Here is an 11,368-nt window from a genome sequence, read left to right on the forward strand (position 1 = left end):
TTACTACAAATATCCCTGATACTCTTTATGAGCACAGAAGCAAATGCGTTAAAACAAAACACAGTTTAAATACACAAAAGTTGCACAATATGGATGAGCCCTAGGGGCCACCTAAACCATATACTAAAATAGTGGTATAAGAACCACTATGGGGAAAGTGAAGAGGCCTAGGGCCTGGGGAATCGCTGGAGCTGTTCGGGACTAGCAGTGAAGAAGTCGGGAAAGGCCCGCGGGACTCGGGAGCAGTGCGGAAAGTGCACGCTTTACCAATGCAATGTCAATGGTGCGTAAAAAGTACAAAGTTAGTTAGAAAGGAACCTTCCGAGTGACCTAGAAAGCTGAAACTTGAGACACAGACACTAGAGGTATGTACCAGTGTGGGAACACCGGCGGAGCTGAGTTACCTCACCCACAGGAAGCGGGTGCATAGGGTCGAAGTAGTGTCGGGTTTCGTCACGCAGGTCGATGGTGCTTGGAGCTGAAGATGCTGCAGGCGGCTCGATATGAAGAGTTCCGGTGGATCCAAGGGTGGATCTGAAGAGGTGAAGACCTGAAAGCAGAGGGGACAATGTTGAAAGTCACTAGCCAGTGACTACCGTGGAACCAGAGTGGAACCAGGCGATGTCGGGTGCAAACAGGCGTCGAGGTGTAGCTTCTCTCTGCAGCCACGTGAACACGAGGGGTCGAAGACGTCCAGGAGTCGGTCACGAGCTGTCCCACGCAGGCTTCTCGCTGTTGGCGGTGTCGCCAACTTGATAGAAGCAAACAGGCCTTGGCTAATGCAAGCCACGCAGGAATCAAAAGAGGCTTGTTACTCGGACCAGCAAGGTCAGAGCAGGTACTCCTTTTTACAGGAGCAAGGGCAAGTCTGGAGCAACCAGACCCGCAGTGAAAGTTGTAGGTTTCGTCGCCAAGATGGCCGCTAGCCACGTGGCAAGTGGCCGGGATGGTGCATCGAGTGGCACAATGCAAAAGGGCCCCACGCAGATCGTGGAGATGCTGGGGGTCTGACCTTCGGTGCAAGGGCTGCTCGAGGTTGGGGCTTCTCAAACCCCAAAGCACAGCATCGAGGATGCCTCTGATCCCACGCAGTCAGCGTCTCAGGGGTCTTCCAAGATGTCCGGTCCCACGTCTCTCGGTGCCTCCACGGGTCCCTTCTTTGCAGGGACTGTGGATCGGGCTGTGAGAAGTCTGGGAGTCTGGGTCTTGTCAGGCTCTGGGCTCGGGCTCCGGCGGGAGGCGGCGGCAAAGCAGACGTTGAGTTGCTGGTTGGTGCCTGTGTTCACAGGGTGGTCACTCCTTGGCCACAAGGGAGATTCTCTTCCATCTTCTGTGCAGCAGAATGTCGAAGTCCAGTCTTCTTCTGTATTTCAAGTTGATTCAGGATGATCTGAAGTCTCAGGACACAGCTCCCACTCTTATTCGAATCTTGGGGGCCGGATCACCTACTAGGTCCCTACTCTGGGTGGAACCAGGAAGGGGGGTGGTTACACCCCCTTTCCTTTGTCCAGTTTCGCGCCAGGACTGGGGCTGGAAAGCCCCAGCACCGGTTTGAACTGGCCTATGCACAGGGACACCTTGTGTGCCCCAGGCATGTCTGTTTCTTTTCAGCCCTGTCCTACCCAATACACAAAATCCTGTCTGGAGTGGTGCTAGCACCTCCCCAGGCAGGAAACCCTTTGTCCAAGCTGCCCTCGCTGGAAGGACTCCCAGCAGCAGGAGGTCAGACTTGTGTCTGTGGTGGCAGCATCCATTTTGGGATGCTAAGGCTCTGTTTAACTTTAACCGGGGTTCAGGCTAGGTACATGTCGTGCCCCTCTAGAAGGGTGGAATGCTACCCCCGTCGCCAGAACTGGCGAGGGGGTAGTATTCCAATTCGTATGACACCTTACTCGACATGTTTTGATAAAGCCAAACCCAAGATAGCATTTAACCGCGAGGTTCATAATGCACTTAAGAGTATATGGTATGGCAATATCATGAAACAGCTAAAGGACATGGTTCCGAAAGCTGCAGACAGGCTCAGCTCATGCCAGAGCACCATCTCACATATTTCCAAGCACTCTGCCTCCAGGATTGATGAGGCCTTCCATAGGAGTGACTGATAGGAACATATGTGTCCATTTTAGGTTAGGTATAGGCATACTACACCTAAGTAAGGGGTGGTTACACCGACTTACCCCAGCTGAGTGATCAGCCAGTTGTGTCAAATATGGAGGCCAGGCCAGGGGTGGCACAATACATGCTGCAGCCCCTGGTAGGCCTTGGAAGCACCTATGCCCTGGGTACCTGGGTACACTGTTACAGGGGCCACTAAGGTGAACCAGTTCCAATTGTGTATGTACCTAAGGTACATGGAGTCCATTTTAAGGAGAGAGCAATTAGCCTGGGGCCCTGAATAGCAGGATCCCAGGCCAACTATGTCAAAAACCAGCTAAACACCAGGCAAAAAGTTTGGGGGTAACCATAGTCAGATATCCACCTTCCTACACGTCAGTATTAAATCCAATTTTTCCGAATGGGACTCCGTCGGATTGGTAATGGAGCTGCGCGGCGCCTGTTCCTTGTCATTCGTGGGGCCCCCCTCCCGCTGCCAGACCGGTGTCCAGAACTTTGCCCTTTAGTCTGCCCATCATGAGCTCCAGCCGATACCAATCTGGGCACCGAGTCCAAGGGTCCTCGCTGATCACAGTATGCCACCCGGTTTTGACCAAGCCTGCAAACTCCGCTCCTCGCCAGGTAGTATGACGTAGTGTAGCCCGGTCAGTGGTCGCTGACTCTGCCCTTCGCGCCCCCACCAGCTCTCTGCCTCAGCACTCCAGTTTTCACTTCAGACCCAGGGGGGGTTCCCCTCGCAGTAGTCTGTCCTTCGTCTCATTCTGTAGTGTGATCTGCCTCTACATTGCCCTCCAACCACACCTCGGTCAGCGCTGGTGCAATTTAGCAGGCATATGGTGCGCCCGAAAGTCCCCCTCGTAGAGGCCGTCACGACGTTGGTGGGCCGCAGAGGAGAAGTGGAAAGCCGCACCATGACACAGTGTCTGCAGTGCACACAGTAGCCCCCGGGGGTCTATCCTACAATGTCACTGCAGGAACAGCCACCTCATTAATCACCCGTGCAGCCGATCCTGCTGCGGAATACCGGGTGTGTCTGGGGTCGCTCCCGGTAGTGTGTTGTAGGTGACAGTTGTTGGGTGGGGCAGCCCACCCACGTCCACCAGCCGAGCGGCGCGTCGCTGGGCTATTGAGGGGAAATCCGCTCACCTCGCTCAGCCAGAGAGTGTGACCCACGTTGAGGTCTGCATGTCAGGTCTGAGCCGGCACTCTGCCTCCCCCACCGCTCAGTCTCACAGGGCGTCAGCAGGCCGCGTAGGCAAAGCAATAGACAGAAGGGGCCAGCCGCTCTCATCCCGACTTCCGCAGATGCTCCCCTCACCGCCCTGCACCGATGCTTCTATATGCAGCCGACCAGGGTCTGCTGCCGATCTCTGGGGCCCTGTCCCTCCGAAGTTTTTGTACTGGGATGCTGCAGTCGGCACCCGCCGTAGTCACGTCCCCGCCTACCACGATCTATCACAGGCAGCGAAGGCCGCAGTCCACCTCGCGGTCTCCCCCGGGCTCCGCCTCCTTGCCTCAGTATCACGTAGTCGGCTCCAAGCACCTGCAGCTCTCCTTCGCAGTCGTTAGGCCAGGACCAGGCAGGATTCCGTCGCTGGCCAGTGCCTGGTAAGTGTCAAAACCTCTCAGACTCTGTGGGAAATCCGTACTATTGTAAACAAACAAGATATTAACCCCCACCAGGGTCCGGAGCCTCACCTGGTCGCATCCTCCATCTAAGGCGGTCGGCCACACCCCCCTCCATCGTCTGTAACATCTCCACATATATCAAAGACACTACCCATTTTCTGAACATTCTGAAAGAGCAAAAGTCATCTTTCACCAAAGAAATGATCATGTGCACAATTGACGTCAAGTCATTATACAATTCCATTCCGCATGACATGGGCCTAACAGCAGTGGAAGCTTTCCTTTTACAGAGCGACAAAGATGAAGACCTGAAAGTATTTTTGATTGAGCTCATCCATTTTACCTTGTTTCACAGTTATTTCGAATGGGACAAACACTATTTTGTCCAAACATCGGGTACATCAATGGGAAACTGTGCTGCACCTTCCTATGCAAATATCTTCATGCACCGCTTCGAGTTAGACCACATTCTTCGACATCCAGATTGGAACCACAACCTAATTACATACAAAAGGTACATCGATGACATTTTCATCCTTTGGAAAGGACCAGCTACCTTGTTAACCACAGTCATTTATAACCGCAATAAGATCAATGACAGAATTCAGTTTACATCTACCATCAGTAAAACTCAGACATAATTTTTGGACGTCATGATCACAAACGATAATGGGATATTACAAATCAGTGTTTTCACCAAGCCAACTGACAGAAACAACCTTTTGCACTACAACAGTTTTCACCAACCGTCTCTGAAAAAACATCTACCATTCTCACAACTTCTTTCTATCAAAAGGATTGCATCAACAGAATAAATTTACACTCAAAACAAAATCACCACCATTGACAAATTCAGACAGAGAGGAAATCCAGAAAGTATCCTTAATGATGCCACAAAAAGAGTTGACCAGTTGGAAAGGACACATTTACTCACCAGTCAACCTAAAAGTGAGGAACACAGATCTGTTTTCATCTCCAAATTCTCGACCAGAAGCCACAGAATTAAAAAATCCATCTTCAAACATTGGCCATTACTCGCATTAGAAGAAGACTTCAGAGTTTTTTTTTCCAACAATCCAAGATTCGCATATACAAGGACATGTAATCTCAAAGAATTACTGAAAGAATAAACTGATACAACCACAAGAAGACATTGAGGCACTCTTCCCTGCCACAATTGCAGCAACTGCAATGGTATCATCAAGGGAAATGTAATATCGCATCCAACGAAGGGAACACCCATCAAACTAAAAGTCACAGGAACCTGTGACAGCACCAATCTTATATACATGCTCAAATGTCCCTGCGGACTAGTTTATGTGAGGAAAACTCAAAGGAAGATAAAAACGCGAGTTGTAGAACACAAGAGTATCATCAGACACAATAACACAAAATCAGCAGTCGCTGTACATTTCAATCAGTTTAATCATAATCCCAGTCAACTACGTTTTTGTATCCTAGAACAAGTGCCTCTTTTACCTGGATGAGATAATTTACAACATCTATTAAAAAGAGAGACATTCTGGATAAATCACCTATCAACATTGAAACCAAGAGGCCTTAATGAACGTTTGGAATTTAGCTGTTTCTTATAAAAAAACTTGTCCAATCATGTTCAGAACATGTACTACAAACTGTGTCACTTCAGAATCATGATTTTGGTATTTAACTACGATTGTAGCACATCACCTGGCAGGGCATTGAATGTATTACATGTATACCATTTAGACTTTTCAAGTAATCATTAATCAGAATAGTTGTTTTCCACCAATTTTACACAAATGTTGTTTTCCACCAGTTTAACACAAATGTTGAATCATGCCTAGAAAATAAAATACACCACACACACATTTCGTGCACCACTTACACTTCTTACAACAGATGTGAGATTCTCCAGGTAATAATTATTTGAGCCGTCGACAATTTTTTTTCAAAAGAGACGTTTCGTAATGAAGTTGCAGATAATCGTACTGTATACACAATGTCATCAGCTAGCTATCGTATATGAGTCGTTTCTCACTTGTGCCTCATCGGACGGCATAGACACATCACAGTCCGTCTTCACTCTTGCAATCACCTGATCGGAACGCTTTCAAAACACGTAAATGTGCATAACTTTCACTTCTTGTACGAATCTGAACATGTCTGTACGCTGCACAACACCGAATTAACTGTAAGAACATTACATGTCTTGTTGTTATCCTTGCATGATGTATGATTGAAGACGGTAACAGTCATCTTACAAAAATGTTTACATCTCTTTTGATCCTTCAGGACAACGAGGTAATTTGCGCTTCACCATGGCGGGTGGGATAATCTCATGAAAGACTGAGACAAATTTAAAGGTTAGATCACACTTTTAAGCAAGATAACAACCTTGCGCGATTGTACAGAGCACTATTGCACATTCTTTGAAAATAATGTGTGCACAGTGAGTGATTACCAAGTTCAGCACATCACTGTTGAACACCCGCGGTAACAGTCATTTCGGACCTAAGTATCTCCGCACACGGTTTATGACGAATATAGAAATAAATATCACGCATGTCAAATATGTTACTGATTTCATCCACTTTTTACCTCGCAGCGCCCATCATTTAAACTCACATTCAAATCCATTTGTGGCTTCACCTTGCACTCACAGTTTCGTTTAAAGTCCTGTACTCATATTCACTTTTTTTATCATGAATTGTACACCTTTCACCATGTGTCATATGTTAATCCTGTACTATTAGTACAACCTGTTGCATCTCTATATTTTCAGAATTGAAACCCCTGGCGAAGGGCGGCAGCCCAAAATGCATTGGGCGGACCTAGTTGACAAATGAATACTATGAAAAGAAAGAATGTATAAATAAAAGTTATAATTTACTGAATACAATGTCACAAGATTGGAACATAAATTATTGAAATACTGAAAAGGTGTGCAGGCTTGGGGACGTTACTCCTAGGGGAACAAATGCAACTATTCTCAGTATCTCGCATTCTCATGCCCAGGAGGAATACCAAACCAGGCACCCACCACTAAGATCAAACGCATCACCAAGGAGTGTGATTGTCCACATTCCATTTAGATTTTGAAGTTTAATGTGAAACATGTCTCTGCAATTAGAAAAGGCCATAAATGACATTTTCACTGTAGCAAGGTTAGCTGATTCATGGCAAAGCATTGGGCTACAATATTAAATGTAATATTGTTATCACCGGCTAGGAAACAGTCACAAAGTTCACGTTTGCACTTTTTGAGATATTCATTACAAGGCTAATTAATTGGTGGAGGTAGATTTGTAATAAATATTTTGGAAAGGGTACTTTTTGAAAAGTTAAATTTTCCTGTCTGAAGCTTCTAGAGTCCCATTTATATCACCTGCAACTGCCACCCAGCAGGTGAATAGTTCCTTTGGTGAAATGCAAGCTTGGTCCCAGAGCTGAGACAAATGTATTGGGTGTGGGGAGGTGTTCAGTTACTCAGGCAGGATGACCACCTTGGCTGTGCCCAGGAACTTAATTAACTTCAAAGTGGCCTACTATGTCACAGGCAGATGCAACTAACTCCTGGGCCATGTCCCTCTAGTTAGCCAGGCAACAATCCCAAAAGGAGCGCAGCTGGCCCCAGAACTGGTTTTGAGGGGTCACTAAGGAGGAGTCGCTCATTTTCCTGGACACATAAGAAGGAAAGTTCTGCCATCTTTGTTTTAGGGAGAGAGGGGCACAGTGGGATTGTTTCCAGTAGAGGACATGGTAAATGTTGTAAAAATGGCACTCCCACCCACAGGCCGGAGGCAGGCATAAATGTGGCATCAAACACACAAATGATGATGGGAGGAATGCTTACAAATATGTCTAAACACTGCCAAACACTTGGGGTAGCATTCCAGCCCATCAGGAATGGGCTAAACTGCAGCTGGTGTGCAATCTGCGGAGGCATCTGAAAAGAAGCGAGGCCTGGTGATAACAATTCTGCAGCCAGGCAGCTGTGACAGGTGACTACCTTCAATGGACTACAGAGACCAGATCTGAGATCTCAAGATGACATTACCATTTGGCCTCAGAGAGACATTAGAGACATGGGGCATAGCTAGGCACTTCTGATTTTGCCATGAGAATACTGCAGACACACAAGTGAGCATCAGCGTCTTATTGAATGACTGGTTGTGCAATAGGGAATGAGCAAACAGATTTTGCTCTGGGCCATATTACATAAATAGTATTGCACTGGGGCAGAAATAAATAACATTTGTGAAACAAATACACAGGATATATATGAAACACGTTTGCGCTTTTAAATAATCTCTGTGTGCAATACACATTTTATGAACAAAGAAAGAGTATTGAAAAACTGTTATGAAAACGTAACCAACTGCTTTTGGATTATTTATGAATCTTTCATAACAAGAAATACACCAACACATTTTTCCCTAAGGTCCTTGCAAATTTGTCACCTTTCAAATTTTAAAAATGCAAACAACTGTGTTTGTTTCATTGGCTGCAGAATGAATGCGGTGAAAAGGATGCAGATGTAATTTGCTCCAGTTTTCCACGGTGCACACATTTTTAAATTGGGCTCTATTTAACATCTTTTCTCCGTTAACTAGTATGCAAGCAGCAAGCACGGTGCAAACGTCCATTTGCTCTATATTTTGCTTCTTTCGACAATGTATGTAAACTGGCCCATAGATTCTAAAATAGCACCAGCTAAAAGCATTAACATATGTAACAGAAACTCTAGTTATTTACAGTGCTTGGAAAATGCAAAAATGTGGTCCGGGGCACACTATATAAAACGTTATCGTTATTGTTATGGACATGCTCATCAGAGGATATCATCCTCATTTTTATCCATCATAAGCACCAACCCATGTGCTCTGCTCTCATGTCAGTCTCACGCGATGGTACTCACCCGGCGTCAGGGTTTATCATTGTGATGTATTCATAACATCTGCCCAGAAAAATTTCGTAGAGGTTTCCGGTGGTCCCATTTCCCTGCCAGTTTTCTGGTGTCAGAGATGCGTGGTGGTTTTTGGCGAGCAGGAAGGCGAGCACAACGACTCCAATTAAGAAAACGACAGTAGACACCACAGCTATCATCCGGCGGTTCTGCGTGCACACCAGGGCGTTCTGGCAGGCCATCTTTTCGCAGCTGTGTTTTTGTGAAGAGTTAAAGAGAAGTGCGGAGTGAGTCAGGCCTGAGAACACTCTGAAGAGATTCAGCTTTCTAGTTTATCTCCTTTTCCCGCCCCCTTCTTCTGTTCTTTCCTCTTTTGTGAAGTATCGTTATGCCTAAGCAGCTGCTGGCTCGAAATAGTTTTGCTGCCAAGATCGAAAACAAAGCGACAGAGCCCGTTTGTACTGGAGAGGAGATTGTGCCTGCTCAGGAGTTGCACAGAAAAGGTATCCGACGTCACATGGAAGAAGCCCTGTTCTTACTAGGATGTGAAAAATCAAATTTTCTGTACAGAGTCCTGCAATTTTCAAACACATCTACCCTCCTAGGATATTGAGGAAGGAAATGTAAAATGCAGATCACAATTCTATTTTTAAAACGTTTGCAAAGTTTATAAATAACATCATTTACAGAACTTGGGGTGAAAACAGAATGTCATGGCGTTTGTGACCAGCCGAGTGGCCTACCAGCTTAGAAGTCTGTACGTATGCACGCGGTCTTTACCTTCCTCAGTGAAGTTCCTGTTTGTCCTGTCGTCACAGCCTCCTTGCTATCTGTAGAGTCAGTCTGGGGTCCATGCGGCAGTTGCTGGACCCTGTGGTGACCTAGAACCTACTGTCATAGGTCAGTAATACCAATGTGGCCCTCCCTTCTGTCAGCAGGCCCATTCATTCATTTTACACTTTTCATCTGTGTTTACTGTATTGCAGGACTGCTCGATCAAATCACTTCTTGGACCTAAAGCAGTGATGCAATCCTGTTATAATGAGGTAGGCTAGTTATACCACTTATAATTATCAGAACCGTCTCTGTCATGCGTAAGCGGACAATCAACACATTAAATCATAGAATAGGATGAAATGCATCATGGTTATTGTAAGAAATTGGGGTATTCGTTAAGGGGGTTGAGAACTCACCCCAAATAATAACCACAATCCTTGTCAGGATGAAGGCCTAAAGTCACTAAATGAACCTGAACTAAACCTTATGGCACAGAGGCGCCAGGCTCAAATTTAGAGGCAATGTGTAAAGTATTTGTGCAGTACTCAAATAGAAATCAAGTCAAAATATAACACACACAAAATTTCAAATTCATTTTGAAAAATAGAATGCATTTTAATAGATAAAATGACACAAACCCCACAAAAAAATGCTATAATGGAAATCAGAGTTATGTTTTGTTAAAGTTTAAGGTTTAAATGGCACCCAAAAATTTTAAGTGGTAATCTAGTTGCACTTGACCAATACCTAGGCGCAAGTAGAGGTTGGCCACAATGAATCGCAGGTCAGACACAGAATGCATTTTCGACCCGGTTGGAAGTTTTACCTTCGGACTTAGGGGCCCATTAGGATGACGGGCGGATTGCCCCCGCCAGGCTGGCGGTAGCCACCGCCGTCCTGGCGGGGGCAATCCACCGACATCCACTCCCAAATGCACCCCCTGCCATATTAGTATGGCGGGGGGGACCGCGGCAGACAGAAAGACCGTCTGCCGCTTTTCCGCCCCAGTCGCCTTGAGGCCGGACGGAAAAGGATTAATATGGTGGCAGTGTCTAATAGACACCGCCAGCCATATTAAGATGGGCCAAATCGGATGCCTTCATTGCCGCCACGGAAAGGCATGCGGTCTCTGCGGGCCTCCAGAGTGAAGGAGGGGTGGGGGGTGCACACGGGGGGTACCTGTGGTACACCCCAGCATTTGCATAAACAAAGCGGCAGGCACCGCGTGGTGCCTGCCGCTTTGTTTATGCAAATGCACGCATACATTTTAACTTTGTGGTGGGCGGTGGAGTGAGCACCGCCCGCCACAACGTTAAAAATGGGGGATGCGCCCGCCACTGTGGCGGGCGCATCCTAATGCGGACATCGAGACCCCCGCCCTTAAGGCGGGCGGTCACGTTTACCGCAAGGGTGGCGGGCGGATCCTAATGGGGGCCTTAGTCTCTGTATTGGAAGTCAAAAGTCTTTAGTGAGGTAAGGCAGCAGGCTGTAGCTGAGGAGGGCTCCATGTCATCGGATATCCACTTGGTGAAGGCGCTGAATATTAGTGGGAAAGCTGCAAGTGGAGGAAATGTTAATTGAGCAGGAATGGAAGGTCCTTGACTGGCTGGATCTTTTTACGTTTTTGCCCGCTGATTTCTACCTTTGTACTTAGGGCCTGAGGTGACAGATATTTCATCCGCTGTATTACTTTTGCAATAGGATATAATGTACTTGTAATACAGCAGACAGGATATCCGTCACGTTTGTGACAGAGTATCCCATCCACCAAAATCATGCTCTCAATCATTTTTTTGCAGCTCGGATTCTTCCAGCTAGGCAAAGCTGCAGGCTGTAGTCGAGAGTTCCATGAGGCTGAATACCTTCTTTGCGAGATCACGTTGAAGAGTATTTGCTGCTGAGAAGAATGTAGCTAGTAGTATGGGGATCTTTGGCCCAGTGGCAATGTACACTGGG

General features: G+C 46.7%; 1 protein-coding gene across 1 annotated transcript in view; it reads right to left on the reverse strand.

The window, feature by feature from the left end:
• The window catches only part of LOC144821804 (ADP-ribosyl cyclase/cyclic ADP-ribose hydrolase 1-like), a 322,648-nt gene extending 313,626 nt beyond the window's left edge, over positions 1–9,022 (reverse strand). Inside the window, exon 1 of the mRNA XM_078678979.1 lies at positions 8,648–9,022. Coding sequence (XP_078535105.1) covers positions 8,648–8,877 — 230 coding nt within the window. The 5' untranslated portion in view covers positions 8,878–9,022. The remainder of the gene's footprint in view (positions 1–8,647) is intronic.
• Between the last annotated feature and the right edge of the window lie 2,346 nt (positions 9,023–11,368).

This window comes from Lissotriton helveticus, chromosome 2_2 (assembly GCF_964261635.1).
Source record: "Lissotriton helveticus chromosome 2_2, aLisHel1.1, whole genome shotgun sequence".
Classification (NCBI taxonomy): domain Eukaryota; kingdom Metazoa; phylum Chordata; class Amphibia; order Caudata; family Salamandridae; genus Lissotriton; species Lissotriton helveticus.